Consider the following 24,327-nt stretch of genomic DNA (forward strand, 5'->3'; position numbering starts at 1 on the left):
AAATTTTGAGAAAATCTTCTATAGAATTAAAATTTTGACAAAAGTTTCTATAGAAATAAAATTTTGACAAAGTTTTCTATAGAAATAAAAATTTGAGAAAATTTTCTATAGAAATAACATTTTGAGAAAATTTTCTATAGAAATAAAATTTTGAGAACATTTTCTATAGAAATAAATTTTTGACAAAATTTTCTATAGAAATAAAATTTTAATAAAATTTTCTATAGAAATAAAACTTTGACAAAATTTCCTATAGCAATAAAATTTTGTAAAAAAAATCTATAGAAATAAAATTTTGACACAATTTTCTATAGAAGTAAAATGTTGACAAAATTTTCTATAGAAATAAAATTTTGACAAAATTTTCTATAAAAATAAAATTTTAACAAAATTTTCTATAGAAACAAAATTTTTGACAAAATTACCTATAGAAATAAAATTTTGAGAAAATTTTCTATAGAAATAAAATTTTGAGAAAATCTTCTATAGAATTAAAATTTTGACAAAAGTTTCTAAAGAAATAAAATTTTGACAAAGTTTTCTATAGAAATAAAAATTTGAGAAAATTTTCTATAGAAATAAAATTTTGAGAACATTTTCTATAGAAATAAAATTTTGAGAACATTTTCTATAGAAATAAAATTTTAATAAAATTTTCTATAGAAATAAAACTTTGACAAAATTTCCTATAGCAATAAAATTTTGAAAAAAAAAAATTCTATAGAAATAAAATTTTGACACAATTTTCTATAGAAGTAAAATGTTGACAAAATTTTCTATAGAAATAAAATTTTGACAAAATTTTCTATAAAAATAAAATTTTAACAAAATTTTCTATAGAAACAAAATTTTGACAAAATTTTCTATCTCTATAGAAAATCTGTATCTCTTTACAATTTTGACAAAGTTTTCAACTGAAATAAAATTTTGACAAAATTTTCTATAGAATTAAAACTTTGACAAAATTTTCTATATAAATAAAATTTTGAGAACATTTTCTATGAAATAAAATTTTTACACAATCTTCTATAGCAAAAAAAATTTAACAAATTTTCTATAGAAATAAAACTTTGACAAATTTTCTTATAGCAATAAAATTTTGAAAAAAAAATCCTATAGAAATACAATTTTAATTTATTAATTTTCTTTTTGTTCGACCTTTATAAATATATAATGAAATGATTAATCAAGCTCGAGACCTCAAGCTTGATTAATCATTTCATGAAATACAATTTTGATGAAAATTTTCTATAGAAATAAAATTTTGACAAACTTTCTACAGAAATTTTTACAAAATTTCCTGTAGAAATAAAATTTTGACAAAATTTTCTATAGAAATAAAATTTTTACAAAATTTTCTATAGAAACAAAATGTTGACAAAATTTTCTAAAGAAATAAAATTTTGACAAAATTTCTATAGAAATAAAATTTTGAGAAAATTTCCTATAGAAATAAAATCTTGGCAATATTTTCTATAAAAATAAAATTTTGACAAAATTTTCAATTGAAATAAAATTTTGACAAAATTTTCTATAGAAATACAATCGATTTATCTGTGGGATATATATAACTATAGACCGATATGGACCTAGTTAGACATGGTTGTTAACGACCACTTACTAGCACAATGTACCAAATTTCAACTCACTCGGATGAAATTTGGTCCTCCAAGAGGCTCCAAAACCAACGCTTGGGATCGGTTTATATGGGGCTATATATGATTATGGACTGATATGTACCACTTTTGGCATGATCGTTAAATATCATATACGATCACCACGTATCAAATTTCAAGCAGATCGGATGAATTTTGCTTCTCCAAAACACACCCTAGGTCACATGTGGGGACCGGTTTATATGGGAGCTATATATAATTATGGGCTGATAGGAACCAATACCTGCATGGTTGTTGGATACCATATACTAACATCACGTACCGAATTTCAACCGAATGGGAAGAATTCCAAGGGCCTCTGGAGGTCAAATCTGGGGATCGGCTTATATGGGGCCTATATATAATTAGGGACCGATTTCGACCAATTTTTCCATGGGAGTTTGAGGCCATATATTAACACCACGTACCAAATTTCAACTGAATCAGATGAATTTTGGTCTTCCAAGAGGCTCCGGAGGTCAAATCTGATGATCGGTTTATATGGGGACTATATATAATTATGGACCGATGTGGACCAATTTTTGCATGGTTGTTAGCGACCATATACTAACACCATGTACCAAATTTCAGCCGGATCGGATGAAATTTGCTTCTCTTAGAGGCCTCGCAAGCCAAATCGGGGGATCGGTTTATATGGGGGCTATATATAATTATGGACCAATGTGAACCAATTTTTGCATGGTTGTTAGAGACCATATAGTAACACCATGTACCAAATTTCAGCCGGATCGGATGAAATTTGTTTGAAATCTCTTAGAGGCCTCGCAAGCCAAATTTGGGGGTCCCTTTATATGGGGGCTATACGTAAAAGTGGACCGATATGGCCCATTTGCAATACCATCCGACCTACATCAATAACAACTACTTGTGCCAAGTTTCAAGTCGATAGCTTGTTTCGTTCGGAAGTTAGCGTGATTTCAACAGACGGTGGGACGGACGGACATGCTCAGATCGACTCAGAATTTCACCACGACCCAGAATATATATACTTTATGGGGTCTTAGAGCAATATTTCGATGTGTTACAAACAGAATGACCAAGTTAATATACCCCCCATCCTATGGTGGAGGGTAAAAAATTGACAAAATTTTCTATAGAAATAAAATGTTGACAAAATTTTCTATAATAAAATTTTGACATATTTTCTATAGAAATAAAATGTTGACAAAATTTTCTATAATAAAATTTTGACAAAATTTTCTATAGAAATAAAATTTCTATAGAAACAAAATTTTGATAAAATAACCTTTTTTTGTTTGGTGTTTTGACAAAATTTTCTATAGAAATAAAATTTTGACAAAATTTCTATAGAAATAAAATTTTGACAAAATTTCTATAGAAATAAAATTTTGGCAAAATTTTCTATAAAAATAAAATGTTAACAAAATTTTCTATCTCTATAGAAAATCTGTATCTCTATACAATTTTGACAAAATTTTCAATTGAAATAAAATTTTGACAAAATTTTCTATAGAATTAAAACTTTGACACAATTTTCTATAGAAATAAAATTTTGACAAAATTTTCTATAGAAATAAAATTTTGATAAATTTTCTATAGAAATAAAAATTTGACAAAATTATCTATAGAAATAAAAATTTGACAAAATTTTCTATAGAAATCAAATATTGACAAATTTTTCTATAGAAAAAAAATTTTGACAAAATTTTTTATAGAAATAAAATTTTGACAAAATTTTCTATAGAAATAAAATTTTGACAAATTTTCTATAGAAATAAAATTTTGACAAAATTTTCAATTGAAATAAAATTTTGACAAAATGTTCTATAGAAATAATATTTTGAGAAAATTTTCTATAGATATAAAATTTTGACAAAATTTTCTATAGAAATAAAATTTTCTACAGAGATAAAATTTTGATAAAAATAACCTTTTTTTGTTTGGTAGTTTCTTTTCCAAATGTTTGGCTCGAGTGGCAACCGTGTTTGGTACAACCGTGTTTTGACAAAATTTCCTATCTCTATAGAAAATCTGTATCTCTATACAATTTTGACAAAATTTTCAATTGAAATAAAATTTTGACAACATTTTCTATAGAATTAAAACTTTGACAAAATTTTGCTATAGAAAAAAAATTTTGACAAAATTTTCTATAGAAATAAAATTTTGACAAAACTATCTATAGAAATAAAAATTTAACAAAATTTTCTATAGAAATAAAATATTGACAAATTTTTCTATAGAAAAAAAAGTTGGCAAAATTTTCTATAGAAATAAAATGTTGACAAAATTTTCTATAATAAAATTTTGACAAAATTATTTAGAAATAACAAATGTTATTTAGAAATAACATTTTGACAAAAATTTCTACAGAAATAAAATTTTGTTTGGTAGAGTCTTCTCCAAATTTTTGGCTCGAGTGGCAACCGTGTTTGGTATCCCATACAATCTTTATTTTTTTCCAAGAACATAAATAACATCGACATTACATTTTGATATCATCAATATTATAATTCATTTGATCGTATTACTTATTAAAAATCCATAAATTAACACCTACGCAATACCACGACTACGAAACAATTTTTCATTTTTACCGTAACGGAAAATCAAAATGTTTTATTTATATTGTCCGATTCTAACGAAGCGGCATACATTATTTATTCCTATCAAAACAAACGATTTATGATTTTTTATGGCCCATGAAATGTTTCCGATACAAACTCATGTTTATAAACATTTTGCAAAACAAAATCGTTCACATGTTGATATGGGATTTCCCTCCACAAAACACAACATGTTTTAAGCCCAACACAACATGTTCGATTATTATGTTTGAAGAAATTGGCGAAATGATAATTTCCACCCACTATGCCCCCCCAAAAATTACAAATATTGTGCGTGTGTATTTTACACCCAAACCCAAAATATGGGTCAGACCTATCAGTCGTAGTCATTGCTTGTGTGTTTCTTTTTCACTTCTTAGCTATATGCGGCCCAACAAGCAGAGTGGCGCAGTGGAAGCGTGCTGGGCCCATAACCCAGAGGTCCGAGGATCGAAACCTTGCTCTGCTATCACACGTAGGATGGATATGAACGTTAGTACAATATCCCTACTTCTCCTTTTTCGTATTTTTTTAATTATTTTTATTTAAAAATAAAACAAGGCTATATTGTTTTCAAACCAAGGACAAAACCAATAGGAATGGAATGTGTTTTCTTGCAATGAAGAAATCATTATAATAACGAAGTTTCATTTTATTTATTTATTGTGGTTTTGCTGTTGTTGTTGGTTTCTTCTTCAATAATTATTGTTATATTGAGTCCTTTAGACTGGATCCTCTTGGAGGAGCAAAATTCATCCGATCCAGTTGAACGTGGAGTGTATGGCCGCTACCAACCATGCCAAAATTGGTCCATATCCGTCTATAGTTATATATAGCCGATCCCCAATCACACAATGGTCCATGTCGGTTCATAATCGTGGTTGCAACTCGAGCCATAAATAATCTACCAAAATTTTATTTCTATAGAAAATTTTGTCAAAATTTTATTTCTATAGAAATTTTTGTCAAAATTTTATTTCTATAGAAATTTTTGTCAAAGCTTTATTTCTATAGAAAATGTTGTAAAATTTTTATTTCTATAGAAAATTTTGTGCAAATTCGTTGCTTTTATTTGTTTTGTTTTTTATTGTTGGTTTGTACTTCAATCCTATTTGTTGTTTTGATCTCAGCTTTAAAACCATTGTGTTGACTAAACTACAAGAGTAGCTTAACCAACAGAGGAGAAGAATGTTTGTCACATTTTTTTACAGACTGCAAAATGGTCGGAACTACCACATTCCTCATCAGTCTCCTCTACTTGCACCAAAATTGTCAACTAATTATCAGAATAATTCGTGCAGCAGCTCATAGTACTCCATTCTCAGCCACCAAATACACACCATAAGCTTCTTTCCAAGAATATTCGTCTTTGCCGTCGTTGAGTTGAGGCATCATAATAATAACATATGATTTGTTTTCCTTTGTTGTCAGGGAGCAATTTTTCATCACCAGTAACGATGCGATGCAAAAACCCTTTCCTACACACAGAAAACAGATTGGTTGGAAATCTGTTGTACTAACGAAAATTCTACATTCAGAGTTATATATCAGTTCTACCAATCTATTTACTTGGATCCCAAGCATTTTTTTGTCCTTAATACCATTTGGCTATAATTTCAATAGATTCTCGATTGTAATTGAAAATAAATGATTGTAGCAACTATATGTCTCTCTTTTGAAAAATTTTATTTGAATTCGATTGATATGACCTACCTTAAATAAATTTCGTAACTCTCATTTAGTAGTCCTCAGTGATATATGGTAGTCTCAGCCGAATGCCTTTTTGATGCATTTCTCAAATGTCATTTCTATTTGAACAAATTATTTATTATTCAAATAAGACATTTTTATTTGTTTCAAATTAAAACTAAAAACAGCGGAATTTCATGCTACATGTTGACTTCAAAACGAAAAGCATATACATAGTACGTAGGATGACGATATGAACTGTGGATTTTAACTGCTTATGGCACCTCCCGTTTTGTATCAGGTAATCGAAGATATGATACATTTGTGGATATGTCCTGGAATTAGTTTTATTAACTCCAACATGGATACATGTACCCCAGAACTTTCTAATTTTATTTGTTAATATCCATATAATAGTGGCCTATTTTTAAGGTATGTAACATTATGTACTCTGGAGACAACTTTGGGCAGAGCAATCAACTCGGAGTAACCAGTAATTTGGTTCTGGTGTTTAAGAAGCTACATTTCAGAGACGAAAGCAGTTGGATGTGGAAAATCTTACTAAATTAGACTGTTAAAATTTTTTTTTGCTCTAAGAATCTGGTTGTGGATACATTTTGATGCAATAAATAGAGATTCTAGACAAAAATTTTTATCTACTAATTACATACATTTAGCGTATTTAGAATTATTTGTACCACTATACCTATATGTAAATAAAATAAAATATAATATTTAACGGTGAAGTAATTGATTTTTAAATATATTTTTAATTCGGTCATGAGTATTATTTATGTTGGGCAACACAACAGAATGATGAAGGTAGTCATAACCAAAACCATATGTGGTATTAGTTGTGTCGACCGAATCATTCGGGTGACACAACTGCCAACTGATAGTAGCTGCAACTGCCAAAAGTAGGTTGGCAATAAATTCGGTTGTCACAACCAATCTGTATTCTCTGTGTATATTCCCAAGTGAAGAATCAAATTTCGAAGTCTCTCGGCTTCGACTCACCAGATATAGAATTTGGTTTTCTCCGATGAGAAGCCATCCCTAATTGAGCAGTTTGTCAACAGAAAATGATCGGGTTTACTTTAGAGGTGTGCACGTGACACAAAATTGTCGTGACTCACGAAAATTTTCGTGATTCGTGCGTGAGTCGTGAGTCGCGAAAATAATATCTTCGTGAGTGTGAGTGAGTAACGAATTACACTCACGAAAATATTCCTGCTCACCAACATAAAACGCTTAAGAGTTAAATTCAGTTACAATTTTCCACGGTAGGTTAGGTTAGGTTCGCTATATATACAGATATTTAAGGCTTAAACTATTCAGTACATTGTAATACCACAGTGGATAACTTCCCTTTTATCACTGAGTGCTGCTCGTTTCTATATTTAGCTGAATAACAAGGGACCTTCCTCTTTTAGCCGAGTCCGAATGACTTCCACATTGCGATAAAACAACTTTGAAAATTCTATCAAAATTTTATTTCTGTAATAAAAATTTTCAAAAGTTTATTTCTATAGAAAATTTTTGTCAAAATTTTATTTATATAGAAGATTTTTCTCAAATTTTTTTCTATATAGGAAATTTTCTCAAAATTTTATTTCTATATAGAACATTTTATCAAGATTTTATTTTTATATCAGAAGACTAAACATCCAAAATTCTACCAATCTACCAAACAATAAAAAAATCTATCATTTCTAGTAGAAATCTACCAACTTCGGCAACGTGTCTATCACCCAATTTTGCTACATGAATATTTAGAAGTAAATTATCTATCATAAATACAAGACGTCCGATCTCCCATTTTCATAACTCCAGCATTTAGAAGACGATCACTCGTCTCTTGTGTTGTGGTTCGAAATCTTCATCTCATTGAAGTTTGCTGGATTTGACAAAATTTAAATTTTTAAATTTTTACTAATTTTCTACAGAAGAGCCTTTTGCTCTTTTTTTCAAAAAAAAAAACTTGTCAAAAATTAATTGGGGATTTTTGGGGACGAAAACATCATAATTTGGGGACAAGAGCCAAAAAAATACTGGCAACACTGCCGACGACTGTTGGTGGTTGTCAGTATGAGTGTTGGTAGTAAAACATTTTTTATACTCTCCACCATAGGATGGGGGTATATTAATTTTGTCATTCCGTTTGTAACACATCGAAATATTGCTCTAAGACCCCATAAAGTATATATATTCTGGGTCGTGGTGAAATTCTGAGTAGATCTGAGCATGTCCGTCCGTCCGTCTGTTGAAATCACGCTAACTTCCGAACGAAACAAGCTATCGACTTGAAACTTGGCACAAGTAGTTGTTATTGATGTAGGTCGGTTGGTATTGCAAATGGGCCATATCGGTACACTTTTATGTATAGCCCCCATATAAACGGACCCCCAAATTTGGCTTGCGATTCCTCCAAGAGAAACAAATTTCATCCGATCCGCCAGAAATTTGATACATGGTGTTAGTATATGGTCTCTAACAAACATGCAAAAATTGGTCCACAGAGGTCCATAATTATATATAGCCCCATATAAACCAGATATTTCAGGTTTAAACTATTCAGTACATTGTAATACCACAGTGGATAACTTACCTTTTATCACTGAGTGCTGCTTGCTTCTATATTTAGCTGAACAACAAGGGACTTTCCTCTTTTAGCCGAGTCCGAATGACTTCCACATTTCGATAAAACAACTTTGAAAATTCTGTCAAAATTTTATTTCTGTAAAAAAATTTTCAAAAGTTTATTTCTATAGCAAATTTTTGTCAAAATTTTATTTATATAGAAGATTTTTCTCAAATTTTTTTCTATATAGGAAATTTTCTCAAAAAATGGTGAAATTCCGAGTAGATCTGAGCATGTCCGTCCGTCCGTCTGTTGAAATCACGCTAACTTCCGAACGAAACAAGCTATCGACTTGAAACTTGGCACAAGTAGTTGTTATTGATGTAGGTCGGTTGGTATTGCAAATGGGCCATATCGGTACACTTTTATGTATAGCCCCCATATAAACGGACCCCCAAATTTGGCTTGCGATTCCTCCAAGAGAAACAAATTTCATCCGATCCGCCAGAAATTTGATACATGGTGTTAGTATATGGTCTCTAACAAACATGCAAAAATTGGTCCACAGAGGTCCATAATTATATATAGCCCCCATATAAACCAGATATTTCAGGTTTAAACTATTCAGTACATTGTAATACCACAGTGGATAACTTACCTTTTATCACTGAGTGCTGCTTGCTTCTATATTTAGCTGAACAACAAGGGACTTTCCTCTTTTAGCCGAGTCCGAATGACTTCCACATTTCGATAAAACAACTTTGAAAATTCTGTCAAAATTTTATTTCTGTAAAAAAATTTTCAAAAGTTTATTTCTATAGCAAATTTTTGTCAAAATTTTATTTATATAGAAGATTTTTCTCAAATTTTTTTCTATATAGGAAATTTTCTCAAAAAATGTTGAAATTCCGAGTAGATCTGAGCATGTCCGTCCGTCCGTCTGTTGAAATCACGCTAACTTCCGAACGAAACAAGCTATCGACTTGAAACTTGGCACAAATAGTTGTTATTGATGTAGGTCGGTTGGTTTTGCAAATGGGCCATATCGGTCCACTTTTACGTATAGCCCCCATATAAACGGACCCCCAAATTTGGCTTGCGATTCCTCCAAGAGAAACAAATTTCATCCGATCCGCCAGAAATTTGATTCATGGTGTTAGTATATGGTCTCTAACAAACATGCAAAAATTGGTCCACAGAGGTCCATAATTATATATAGCCCCCATATAAACCGATCCCCCGATTTGGCTTGCGGCGCCTCTAAGACAAGCAAATTTCATCCGATCCGGCTGAAATTTGGTACATGATACTAGTATATGGTCTCTAATGACCATGCAAAAATTGGTCCACATCGGTCCATAATTATATATAGACCCCATATAATCCGATCACCAGATTTGACCTCCGGAGCCTCTTGGAAGACCAAAATTCATCTGATTCAGTTGAAATTTGGTACGTGATGTTAATATATGACCTCAAACACCCATGCAAAAATTGGTCGAAATCGGTCCATAATTACATATAGCCCCCATATAAAGCGATCCCCAGATTTGACAAATTATTAACAATTCGAATCATTTTTAAAATTAATGAATGAATTGATAAAAACAACAAATTAGAACAAAGGTTAGAAACTTTATTTCCAATAAAATTTTATTATTTTAAAAAATGCAATATTAAGGACAATATTGAGGAAATTACTTGTCTTAAAATTTAGGTTGCATAATCTTTAATAGTACGTAAATATTTTTTTCTGTGTATAGTAGCGTAAAGCATAAAAATTATCCAAATAAATGTATAATCTGATAGAAAACTCGATGTTCATATTTATCGATTTTCTATTATTTAATTTCTTCCGCAAATATCATTTCATAAATCTTCAGCTCATTACGAGCCGCCTACACATTTTCTTATATTAAGAGAGTACTATAGATTCGGTCCACTAGAACTTTCGTCCATATAGTATATACTTGATTCCATCTTAAACATTTCAAAAGATCTTGACAACATGGCGCCATTTAACACTCCACTGAATCATAAACAGTCCATAAAATTATTCAGAAAAATTATGCACAACCATTTCAACAGGTCTGACACTTTCCATATTTCCTTTTATATTTTGCATGCGAGACAAAAGATTTCGTCTTCAGAAATTGGGTGGGTGGATGTGTGTGATTGTAATTTTATTGTAAACAGCATTTATGATTTCCACTTTTCTAAATGAGCCACTTTGACTTTCCATTTAAAAACAATTCATATGAAAATATCATCCAAATCTTAAGTCCATTCCAGATTGTTAACATAATGCGACAGACAGATCGCTGTTGTTCTGGAAATGGGGCTAAGTGGACCAAAATAGCATCTTTAGCACAAAGCGTTGCGGCATGAAGTTTTTCATTTTATTTTTATTAAATGCGATTTTCCATGTATCATGGAAAATACCAAAAACAACATTTATAATAATAAAAAAAAACAAGAACAATCCAAGATATATGAAAAAAACAAATAAAATGAGAATTTAATTTTTTTCATTTTATTTTTAGTAATAAAATTACTTTTTTATTACTTTGGCATATAATGAAATGATAACCAACAAAAAAAATGAAATAAATTCTTCCAAATTTTATTATCTATTGTATAGTAAATGCATTCTATAGGAAAATATTCAGACAACACGTTCCCGGAATACCGACGATAGAACCATATACGGGTCATATGTCATCAACCGCCAGGTACACACAAAAAAATATAACCAAAATTTCTCCAATAAAAATTTTCATTAAACAAATTATATCTCGAGTTAGAAATGTCCGATTATATCGTTGTTGGTACTTAAATGAAAGGTATTAAGATGACGAATAATCGTGTATAATTGGATCTGTGATAAGTTTAGGTTAGGTGGTAGCCCGATATATCAGGCTCACTTAGACTATTCAGTCCATTGTAACACCACAGTGGTGAACTTCTCTCCATGTTAAGCTCAATGACAAGGGACCTCCTTTTTATGGCCGAGTCCGAAGGGCATTCCACATTACATTGAAACCACTTAGAGAAGCTTTGAAACACTCAGAAATGTCACCAGCATTACTGGGGTTGGATAATCCACCGCTGAAAAACTTTTGTGGTGTTCGGTCGAAACAGGAATCGAACCCACGACCTTGTGTATGCAAGATGGGCATGCTAACCATTGCACCACGGTGGCTCCTTGTGATAAGTTAAGTGGTTCAAAAAAATATCGATGCGAAAAAGCCAAATTTTCAAAAAAAAATCGTATTTTTCAATGGACCTTCATGGTCGTATAGATGATACTCTAAAGTAAGTAATAAGAGCAACTAGAAGAAAAACGACCGAAAAATGACAAAGTTATAAACAATTGAATGATGTCAAATCATGCAAATATGAGCCACTCACCCATACAAAAATGCATTTCTCTGTGGCTGAGAGGCATTTGTGTGTGGGTGAGTTGCTCATATTTGCATGATTTGACATTGGATTTGTTCACTCAATTGCTAATAAGTTTGTATTTTTTCCGCCGTTTTTCTTCTAGTTGGTCTTATTACTTACGTTAGAGTATCATCTATACGACCATGGAGAGAAAATTTTCTTCTTTAAAGGGTCCACACTATTCTAGCGGAAAAGGTCTATTGTAAAATAAGATTATTTGGCCTTTTCGCATCGATATTTTTTGAACCACTTAACTTATCACAGATACAATTCTAAACGATTATTCGTCATCCTAATATCTTTCATTTAAGTACCTACAACGATATAATCGAGAAAAAAGAGCGAAAAACTAAAAATAACGGGATATCTCAAAAACTTCCATAAAAAAATTAAAAAAAAAATTCGAATTCAGCAGATCAAAATACATAAGAAAAGTTGCCTCTCATCAAGTGTACATGATTTTTTTTTTCGTAAACTAGTGTTATTTACCATGTAATTAAAACGTGGCCTATGCACAATCGTTAGATTTTTTTGCAATATCATAACAACACTATTCCAACTGAAAAGCACATGGTTTCAGGTAGACGAATATAAAAAAATTTTACAATATTTTAAAAAGTATGGGTGAACTTAAGTTTTGAAAGGATTGAGTACTTTTTGTACTAGTGAACTAAAATATTTTTCTATGCTATGCCTTAAGCTTTTCATAAAAACTTACCAGTCTTTAGAAGAATTTTTAACAATGCGCTATAGGTAATTTGACCCATTTTTGTGAGAAAAATTAATAACAACTAAACTAAAAGTATTTTTTTTTTTTTGTTTGGGGGGGGGGGTGGTTATGTAAAGATAGGCTATGAGAAAATTTTAAATTAAAACGGTTTTGCAATTTATAAATTTTTAACCCACTTTTGTGACCGTCCGTCCGTGTTTTTGGTGTTCGCAGGATTCCGGTCACATTTATTAACCAATTTAGTTAATAATTATTTATCAAATTAATTTTTATCAAATTGTACCAAAAAATATTTTTTTTAATACTGCAACAAGTATATACGGCCGTAAGTTCGGCCAGGTCGAATCTTATGTACTCTCCACCATGGATTGCGTAGAAACTTCTACTAAAGGCTGTCATCCACAATCGAATTACTTGGGTTGCGGTAACACTTGTCGATGGCAAGGTATCTTAAAACTTCTTAACACCGTCTTCTAAATTGTAAGTTAGTCCATACGGAGTATATATTAAACCAAAAAAGGCCAATTAAATAGGCATATAATTCAGTTTGACAAAATAAAAATTTGACAAACTTTTCTATAGTAATAAAATTTTGACAAAATTTACTATAGAAATAAAATATTCGTAGATTATTTTTGGCGATATGGACCAATTTTTGTGTGATTGGCGATCGGCTAACATATATAACTAAAGACCGATATGGACCAATTTTTGCATGGCTCTTAGCGGCCATATACTAGCGCAATGTATCAAATTTCAACCGAATGGGATGAGGTCAAATCTGGGAATCGGTTTATATAGGGGCTGTGTATAATTATGGACCAATGTGGACCAATTTTTGCATGGTTGTTAGAAACCATATACTAACACCACGTATCAAATTTCAACCGGATGGGATGAATTTTGATCCTCCAAAAGGTTACGGAGATCAAATCTGGGGATCGTTTTATATGAGGGCTATATATAATTATGGACAGATATGGACCAATTTTTGTTTGGTTGTTAGAAACCATATACTAACACCACGTACCAAATTTCAACCGGATCGGATGAATTTTGGTCCTCCAAGAAGTTCCGGAGGTCAAATCTGGGGATCGATTTATATGAGGGCTATATATAATTATGAACCGATATGGACCAATTTTTGCATGGTTGTTAGAAACCATATACTAACATCACGTAACAAATTTCAACCGGATCGGATGAATTTTGCTCGTTCAAGAGGTTCCGGAGGTCAAATCTGGGGATCGATTTATATGAGGGCTATATATAATTATGAACCGATATGGACCAATTTTTGCATGGTTCTTAAAAACCATATACTAACACCACGTAACAAATTTCAACCGGATCGGATGAATTTTGCTCCTCCAAGAGTCTCCGGAGGTCATATCTGGGGATCGGTTTATATGGGGGCTATATATAATTATAGACCGATATGGACCAATTTTTGCATGGTTCTTCAATACCATATACTAACACCACGTAACAAATTTCAACCGGATCGGAAAAAATTTTCATTTCTTAGAGGCTCCGCAAGCCAAATCGGTGGATCGGTTTATAAGGGGGCTATATATAATTATAAACCGATGTGGACCAATTTTTGCATGGGTGTTAGAGACCATATACCAACACCACGTACCATATTTCAGCCGGATCGGATGAAATTTGCTTCTCTTAGAGGTTCCGCAAGCCAAATCTTTGGGTCCTTTTTATATGGGGGCTATACGTAAAAGTGGTCCGATATGGCCCATTTGCAATACCATCAGACCAACATCAATAACAACTACTTATGCCAAGTTTCAAATCGAAAGCTTGTTTCGTTCGGAAGTTAGCGTGATTCCAGTCAGTCCAGTCCATCTGGCAACCCTAACAACTGGTAATTTGATCTATTTTTGTGACAAAAAGTCATTTTTTATACCCTCCACCATAGGATGGGGGCATATTAACTTTTCACAGCATTTGTAACACATGGAAATATTGCTCTAAGACCCCATAAAATATATATGTATATGTATATATATATATATATATATATATATATATATATATATATATATATATATATATATATATATATATATATATATATATATATATATATATATATATATATATATATATATATATATATATATATATATATATATATATATATATATATATATATATTACACATGCAGTGAAAAGTTTATATGCCCCCATCCTATGGTGGAGGGTATAAAAAATTACTTTTTGTCACAAAAATAGATCAAATTACCAGTAGTTAGGGTTGCCAGATGGACTGGACTGACTGGAATTTCCCGATTTTCTTGTCATGTCCAGGTACAAGATATTCGATAATATTTGCAGCTAAATATACTTTTGAAATAATATTTCAATAGAAAAGACTATACGTTTAGTTATTTATCTTTTTCATTCTCAATAAGGCGATTTTTGAGTGTTTAAAGCGTAGTAACTCAACATTTTTAAATTTTTACTTTTAATTAAAAAACGATACACACTGTAAAATTCTCCCATTTTTTACTATTCTTTCATCAAAAAATGCCGTTACGTCTGTTTTCTTGTCTTCAGAGTTAATACTTTTTTATTACAGTTTTTTGTCTCTACTGAAAAATAAAAAAATTTGAATTACTACCCTTTTGTTTAACCCTTGCACTACCAATGTCCACTTGGAGGGACATTCGAAAGAGACACCTAATTCTACTTTCCCACTTAGTTTCGATTTATTTCTCGATGTTATTTTAAAGTAGAGGCTTGAATCTACATAAGCCAATAATAGTGTCCATATTGGTGAGGTCTAAAATACATTTTTATAAACTTCTTTAACAATAAACGAAAAATGCGAAAATTTGAGACAATTTTTTTGCTGTATATTTCTAGTAAATGGACATTTATACAAAACCTATAGCTGATACTTTTACGGGTTCTTTTTTGTATTTTTTTTCATACTTTGAAAGATATTATAGGCCAAATAGCGCTTATTTTCGTAAGGCCATTTGGTCACAATTCAAGAATCAAGTTTTCAAAACAAACTCATATAGCTCTTGAAGTAATTGAGGTAGATTTTCAAAATGACAATTTTTGTTCTAGATGCTGTTAGTACAAATAATAACAGAAGAAAAATAAAAGTTTTTATCATTAGGCTTATTTCGGTAGTGAAAGGGTTAATAGGTGAGATATGTATTATCTATAAGAACTTCATTAAACCTATTTAGCCTTTTCTGTAAATTTAGTTTGTAAGAAAAGATTGAATTACAAATATGTTCTCATTTTTTTAATCTTATTAAATTTACTTTATTTTATTTATGTTTATGAAAAGACTGAATTATAAATGTTTTGTTGTATTTTTATTATTTATTTAAATATTTTAATAGTTTTATTCCTTATATTTGGGGATTTACGAAATCCAGATTTTTTTTAAATCCAGCCAACTTTTTCCAAAATTCCAGATAATAGGCCATTTGAATCTAGCAACCCTACCTGTAGTGCAATGGGACCGACTAGATGCATTTCTCCAGGGGCTGAGTAGGCTTAAAAAAACTAACCTAGTCCATCTTTGAAACGGACCTGCCCACAGACAATATTTCATATGATTGTGTAAATGATATAAACTGAATTTACAGCGAACTCACATGTGTGTCCTTAAGTTAATTCTCAGAGAATGCAACATCAGACAAACATGGTGCCAGCAATCACTTTAAATTTCATTTAAATGAGTTTATTGCCCCCCTGTCCGTGGTAATTTAGACGGTGCTCTCAGCGAATTGTTTTGGATAATCTAAGATATGTCAAAATTTTCAGCACGCACTGTCTACCAATCTGTCAACAAAAATATTATGCTCTAAACACTTTTCCCCTCGACTTTCTTTGTTATGACAAAAAGAATATTTCACAGTGCTTTTGTGCCTTGTCAAAAGGTATTCCAAACATAAGTCACCAACAGATCCCCCAATGGTTAATTGTTATGTCGTCTCCTAGCTAAATACTAATTTTTAGTTTAATTATTTTGGCTCGCATCCAAATTAGTGGAAGATCCGAAATACAAATCTCCCAAAAGTATTCGGAATAAGAAAAAAAATCTAAGGTGGATTATTGGAATGTTTGTTTTGGAAAACGAATTGTCACAGCAAAAAAAAAAAAACAACAAAAACAATGTTCCAATGTTTGGATAGAAATCAAAATCACAAAAATAAAAAAATAAAAACACTATGCAGTGGTCGATTGTCAATCACAATCGACGAAACATAGGACATCATCTAAAGAGATGGATATCACAAGTCAAATTTATGGTCATTCTCTATATCTAGACAAAATAAAGTCCGTTGATGGTAAGCCATTATACCCCAGCATAGGTATTGATCCAGGTAAAGCTCTTTTTTTTTGGTTTTCAAATTTTCAACTTCAATTTCGCTGGGATGTTTTGAATTAAAAACATTTTTTTTTTGATATGAACTGAACGAATTCAAGATAAAAATTTGATCTTTCGTGGCAAGTTATAGCACTTAAAATCAAATAACATTAATTCGAAATCAATATTGACCATCGCATATATAAATAAACACATGTTTATTTATTAACCAAAAAAAAAAAAAACACGACACAAAGATATCAACCACATCAAATTCTTTTGTTTTGTGGGTGGAATCGAAGGATTGATTGACATAGAACATCACATAATGTGTAGATTCATTTAATTGAAAATGTCAACCCCGTTGTGGCTTTTGGTGTTTATTGCTGTCTAAAACATGGCCATCTCTTATGTGATTTATTTGGTAATTTTGTGGTTTTTCCTTGATTATTCATTTAATAAATTTCGGAAATTAATTTTTATGTTGAAGCTAAAAAATGTCTTCCAAATTTATGTACTTTTTTATGGTGCTCTTGAATGTTGACAGTTTTAGTGATAGTTTTTTGGTCAAATTGTTTGCTTAGTGGGCGCAAAAAAATTGTTTCGTTTGTGAACAGGTAAAATTACGCCACTGTTATTATAGCTCAAGATCGCATTTGTGAAGAAAAAAAGAATATATTCAATATTTTTTTTAATATTTAAGCGATGGAAATGAAACAAATTAGAACGTTTGAAATTAATTGAACTGAAATGTGATTAAATTGATTGTCATTGATTGAATATTTAATTTATTTAAACTGAATGTATATAAATTGAACTTAATTGAATTGGTAGAAATGTATTAAACCTTAAATGCACAAGATCACCGATTCCTCCAAAAAAATTTGCATACCACATTTTTTGCAACAACAAAAAATGTATGTGTTTTTTTTTTCTTAAAAAATACAGTAGTCATTAAACAAAGTTTTTATTTAGAAATAAACATTTTGATTTTATTAGAGAATAGAGATATTTTTACACTAAATTTTTTTTTTACCAACATTACTTTCATATCTGGTAAATATTATTTAACTTCCAAATTGTATCTGCACCCAGAGAAGGAATATAACATGGTTTTCGCAACCATGTTATTTTCTCGGAAATCATGTATCTGATTTCGGCAAGCAGGTTTTATTTGACGAGAAAATAACATTTTAGTGACAAACATGTTACATGGTCACCATACAAAAATAACATTTTGCTCTAGAAATATGTTTGAGGTGATCATATTCCTTCTCTGCGTGTGAATTTGTGATCAAAAAAAATTTTTTTTTTAAATTCTGATTGCAGATGATGTTACTCAGAAGTACAATAAATTTTCCAGAAAAAAAATAATTTTAGAAATAACGTTATGATGTATTAAATACAATAAACTTGATTTAATAGAATTCGGTCCAAATTTTAAGACATAAGAATTTTTTTCTTTTAAAAGATACAGTGCGCATTTAAGGTTTAAATTGCACTTAATTGCGTTGAATTGATTTGGACTAAAATAGGAAAATACGTCCACGTTGGTATTCGATTACAATTTTACTGATTGGAATTGTTTCAATTAAGAATTAATTGGCATTCTAAGTTATGCAAAAAATTCCTCTTTTTAATACCCGAGTCCTCACCACGGTTGCCACAGGAGCCAAAAATAATCTACCACAAACAAATCATATTTTGATAAAATATTATTTCTATAGAAATTTTGTCAAAATTGTACTTCTATTTGTCAAAATTTTATTTATTTTTATTTTTTATTTTATTTGTCAAAATTTTATTTCTATATCTTGTCAAAAATTTATTTCTATTGAACATTTTGTAAAAATTTTATTTCTATAGAAAATTTTGTCAAAATTTTATTTCTATAGAAAAATTTGTCAAAATTTTATTTCTATAGACAATCTTGTAAAAATTTTGTTTCTATTGAAAATTTTGTCAAAACTGTATTTCTATTGAAAATATTGTCAAAATTTTATTTCTATAGAAAATTTTGTCAAAATTTTATTTCTATAGAAAAATTTTTCAAAATTTTATTTCTATAGAAAATTTTGTCAAAATTTTATTTCTATACAAATTTTTTTCAAAATTTTATTTCTGTAGAAAATTTTGTCAAAATTTTATTTCTGTAGAAAATTTTGTCAAAATTTTATATCTATAGTAACATTTGTCAAAATTTTGTTTCTATAGAAAATTTTGTCTAAATTTTATTTCTATAGAAAAGGCCAATTTAACTTTATGTTAGTTCACGGAATTATTATGTGTGGTGAAAGTTTCTATAGAAAATTTTGTCAACATTTTATTTCTATAGAAAATTTTGTCAACATTTTATTTCTATAGAAAATTTTGTCAAAATTTAATTTCTATAGAAAATTTTGTCAACATTTTATTTCTATAGAAAATTTTGTCAAAAGTTAATTTCTATAGAAAATTTTGTCAAAATTTTATTTCTATTGAAAATTTTCTAAAAATTTGTGAACATTTTATTTCTATAGAAAAATTTGCCAAAATTTTATTTCTATAGAAAAATTTGTCAAAATTTTATTTCTATAGAAAAATTTGTCCAAATTTTATTTCTATAGAAAATTTTGTCAAAATTTCATTTCATTAAATTTGTCAAAATTTAATTTCTATAGAAAATATCGTCAAAATTTTTTGTGTATGCTAAGCAAAATTCGCCACACAACAATATTTTTTTCAGTGTATCCCTCGAGATATATCATACAAATACATGTCATGACATGTTAAATATCTAGATAATAAGAAAATAATATAAATAAGAAAACGACTGTTTTTCATATGGTTGGATGTAAAAATTATATGTTTGTAACTCCAATTTTTTTAACACATTATTTTTATGTGTAAGCATATAATGTGCATAAACTAGCATAACATGTTTGGGACATAAAACGTTTGTAAATATAATATGCTTGGATGCAAGCATATATTAATTTAGAAATAGCCTATAAACATATATATGTTTAGAAAGAGAGACCTTGGCGCCTTAAAAATATATCCACACAAAGAAAATATCATTAAATTTTTTTATGTTGTTGTATGTTTGAACAATACAAACAATATTTTGTTTGGACCAATCCTGAAAATATATATGCATGAAGCAAAATATGTTTGGGGTATATGTAACAGAAGCGATTTTTTTTGAGGGTGTAACTTAAGTAAAAATAATTTAAACTTTAAAACAAACATTTAAACACCATATCCAAATTCCTCAAATTTTAAATGTTTTTTATCTTTAATTCAAGTACTCAATATCTGCTATTTTAAAGATTATTTCTTTAAACAAAAAATATTTTTCTTTACTTTAACAAAATTTTCTTTGCTTCAAAGAAGTACAACATTAACGAAAGATCGCAAATTTCACATATTATTTCTTAATAGTAAGGAAAACAATTTTAATCAGAGATTTTGAACTTTCATTTGTGTACAATTTCTTTTCATTAAATAAATTTTGGTCTTAAAATTATGAAACTTGCATGTCCTAAAATATAAGTTTCATAATCTTTCACATAAGGTCAATATTTTTTTCAGTGAAAACAAGTAAGGAAAGTCTAAAGTCGGGCGGGGCCGACTATATTATACCTTGCACCATGTTGTAGATCCAAATTTTCGATATCATATCACATCCGTCAAATGTGTTGGGGGCTATTTATAAAGGTTTGTCCCAAATACATACATTTAAATATCACTCGATCTGGACAGAATTTGATAGACTTCTACAAAATCTATAGACTCAAAATTTAAGTCGGCTAATGCACTAGGGTGGAACACAATGCTAGTAAAAATATGGGAAACATTTAAATCTGAAGAAATTTTAAGGAAACTTCGCAAAAGTTTATTTATGATTCAGCATTTTTGCCAAAGACACCATGTGCTTATCTTGTCTCCTCCTGGGTGTTGCAAACATATTCACTAAATTATAATACCCTGTTCCACAGTGTGGCGCAGGGTATAAAAATATTAAATGCAATTGCCTCATACCATTGTATTGTCCACTTTCTTGATTACCAAGGCGAAAGATAATGCAAACAATTGCTTAAGTTCTTTTTTATTTTTCTGCTATAGAAAATGTAAACAATATTTTTGTTTATCTTTATTAGGCGAGAGAAACGACGTACTTTTGGGAATGTAATCAATCAATTCTCAATTTGAAATTATGTAATGATTCATATTACAAGAGATTTTGATTTTTTTTTTGATATTGAAAACACAGACTGAAAGCAATCTTTGGAATTCAGAGAGTGTAATTTTGGTTTATATATAATTTTCAATGATTTATGTATATTTGAAATGATTTGCAATATATATAATTTTTGTTATTTTTGATTTTTTCCAGATATTTCGACAATTAGAACGACCCGCTGAAGTGGAGCGTTTACATCATCTTAAAACGGTGGTCAAGACGAAACGTGAAAATTTCATAAATGTGATAGTAAATAATACAGATGTCAACAATTTAGATGAACTTTTAAAATTTGAATTAGCAAAATATGAAGAGGTAAGAATTTGAATTTATAGAGAAGTACCTTTATTTTGTCCTAAAAAAACCGCAATACCAAATTGAAACGAAAGCCAATTTAACTTTATTTTGGTTCATGGAAATATTATGTTTGGAGAAAATTTCCTTTACTTTAATAATTTTTTGCGTACTTTAGTTAAATTAAGTAAAACACGGGGAAAAAATATACACAAATGGATCATAAAGATTTACTAAATTCGTATTTTCCACAAAATAGTTCATTACTTCTTCGTATGGCACTAAAGACATTCTTGCAATTTTGAACTCCAATTTTTCCCTTCAAACTACAAAATTGTCTTTCATAAGTGAAAAAAATTAATTATGTCTAATAAATTATCTTTTAATTTTTGTTGTATCGGCGTGATGTCAGCGTTTGTAATACTGTTTAGTTTTTTTTTTAATAATCTAAATTGTCTTAAATAATCCAAATCCTGGTGGGTTGGCTGTTTTTCAGTGTATAAACTTTCTCTTAATTATATTTTTTATTAAAAAAATGTTCTTATATTAGATCAATATCTTTTTTCTCAACTTTCTTAACTCTACTACTATGCAAAATATATCCCAATCCCAAATTAATAAAATAAAATAAAAAGAACAATAAAAAATAAAAAAATAAAAATAATAAAATAAAAAGAATAATAAAAAATAATGTGCGTTGGCCGGGAATCGAACCCGGATCAACTGCTTGGAAGGCAACTATGCTGACCATTACACCACCAACGCCCTGATTCATGCTAAGCAAAATCTTACCTTAGTACCTCACTGAACAAAAGCACAACATTGGAAAAAAGCTTAATTTTTCCATTTAGACACACAACACAGAGTTGTTTCATAGTAAAGCACCATATGGGTGTAAAGCTCACCATTATACAAAAGCCCTCCTCCCCCTAGATATCAAAACATGAGGCCAACACATTGTACAACACTACAGGGATGGAAAATACAATTTTTAAAAAAGTTCAAAAAAGGTATTTTTTAAGCAAAAAAGTACTTTTCACTAAATTTCAACTAAACTTCCATTGGAAGATTATTGTCAAAAGCTCCTTTAGACTGAATTTTAAAGACAATAAAATTTTGTTTGTCAACTCCTCAATTTTAAATATTTTTTTAGTTTTATATCCGTAGTATTATAATCACGGTTGCCACAGTTGTACTTCATGGTACATCATACATTTTCTGTAGATAAATTAAATTAATTTCTGACAAAAGTTTCTAATGAAATAAAATTTTGACAAAATTTTCTAATGAAATAAAATTTTAACAAAATTTTTTATAGAAATAAAATTTTGATAACATTTTCTATAGAAAATTTTCCATAAAATTTTGACGAAATTTTCTGAAAAAAAAATTTTTGCAAAATAATATTTTTTCGAAGTTTTTGGTAAGAAATGTTGGTAGATTATTTTTGTCTCAACTTTCGACCGCGACTGACGAATGGTTCGCATTATTTTAGTATGCGATCGATAACTTCTCATCTAGAAAGTGTTCGTGGGGAAGCTGCTTTTTCGACTAAAACATTCTTGAAATCAGTGTACGAAAACAAACGAAACGATTGAGGTACGTATCATTTAAAGTCACAAACTTTTCAATTTTCGTCAATCGTTTTGTACGTAGTCACAAACAAAACAACAAACATTTCAAAAGCAAAAGAGACGAAACGGAACGATTGCTTTAGTGCTCTTTGGATTTGTGTCGTTTTGTTGTTTCGTTCGGTAACGAAACGGCAATAAAACGTTTGCAAACGTTTGCTGAGCGAAACGATGACAACAACGGGACATAACCAATACGTGAAATCAGTGTACTCCGTGTCTTCGTACGATCATGCCGCGTCCAAAAAATGATATATTACGACAACTATTTGAGTATGACAATCAAAATAAAACATTTATATGTAACAATGAAGACTGCCATAAAACTTTATGTGGGCATGCCGGTAATTTGGAGCGTCATCTTAAAAATACGCACCCTGATAAGAATGTAAACAGAAGAAGAATGTGAACAGAAATTCTTTAAAAGTTACATGTACGGGAGCTATATCAACATCATGTATGGGAGCTACATCAAAATCTGAACCGATTTCAACCAAAATAAGCATGCATATCCAGAACCTTAATTTTACTCCCTATACAAAGTTTCAAGTAAATAGGGGTAAAACGTCTAAACCGGTCGAAAGATATATTCGGGAGATATATCAAAATCTGAACCGACTTAAACAAAACTTAGCAAGCGTAGTTAGAATGTTAATTTTACTCCCTCTGCAAAATTTCACGTAAATCAGAGTAAAACTTTTGCCTCTGTAGTCATACTAATCCAAATCGGGCGAATTCGATATATGGGAGTTATATCTAAATCTGAACCGATTTAAGTAAAATTTACCACACTTGACTACACTACTAATTGTATTCCTAGTTCAAGCAAATTAGAATAACACTTTGGCTTCTGGGGCCATATAAGTCCATATCGGGCGAAAGATATATATGGGAGCTATATCTAAATCGGAACTATTAACCGTACGCCCTGAGTAAAATTTGAAGCAAATCTGGGCAAGACTCTGGCTTTTGATGCTACATAAGTGCAAATCGGACGAAAGATATATATGGGAGCTATATCTAAATCGGAATCGATTTAGCTGATATTTTGCATATTTTACGAGAGCCGCAAACCAATTGGCTGTCCGAAATTTTAAGAAAAGACGATGATAAGTACGTCAATTATGACCACATCGGTG

At 29.9% G+C, this 24,327-nt stretch overlaps 1 protein-coding gene, 1 long non-coding RNA gene and 2 other non-coding genes across 6 annotated transcripts in view; 3 read left to right on the forward strand and 1 right to left on the reverse strand.

Moving 5' to 3' along the window:
* Nucleotides 1-24,327, forward strand: part of LOC142230484 (TWiK family of potassium channels protein 7) — a 244,455-nt gene that overhangs the window by 205,166 nt on the left and 14,962 nt on the right. For all 3 annotated transcript variants that reach the window (XM_075301127.1, XM_075301128.1, XM_075301126.1), the window contains one exon: nt 21,417-21,578. In XM_075301127.1, coding sequence (XP_075157242.1) covers nt 21,417-21,578 — 162 coding nt within the window. The remainder of the gene's footprint in view (nt 1-21,416; nt 21,579-24,327) is intronic.
* Nucleotides 4,641-4,712, forward strand: TRNAM-CAU (transfer RNA methionine (anticodon CAU)). Its single transcript has one exon. It is a non-coding gene; the product is annotated as a tRNA-Met (tRNA).
* LOC142228779 (uncharacterized) lies at nt 6,134-6,678 on the forward strand. The gene is made up of 2 exons (XR_012720266.1): nt 6,134-6,233; nt 6,365-6,678. It is a non-coding gene; the product is annotated as an uncharacterized LOC142228779 (long non-coding RNA).
* TRNAG-UCC (transfer RNA glycine (anticodon UCC)) lies at nt 22,251-22,322 on the reverse strand. Its single transcript has one exon. It is a non-coding gene; the product is annotated as a tRNA-Gly (tRNA).

Source organism: Haematobia irritans, chromosome 3 (genome assembly GCF_050003625.1).
Source record: "Haematobia irritans isolate KBUSLIRL chromosome 3, ASM5000362v1, whole genome shotgun sequence".
Classification (NCBI taxonomy): Eukaryota; Metazoa; Arthropoda; class Insecta; order Diptera; family Muscidae; genus Haematobia; species Haematobia irritans.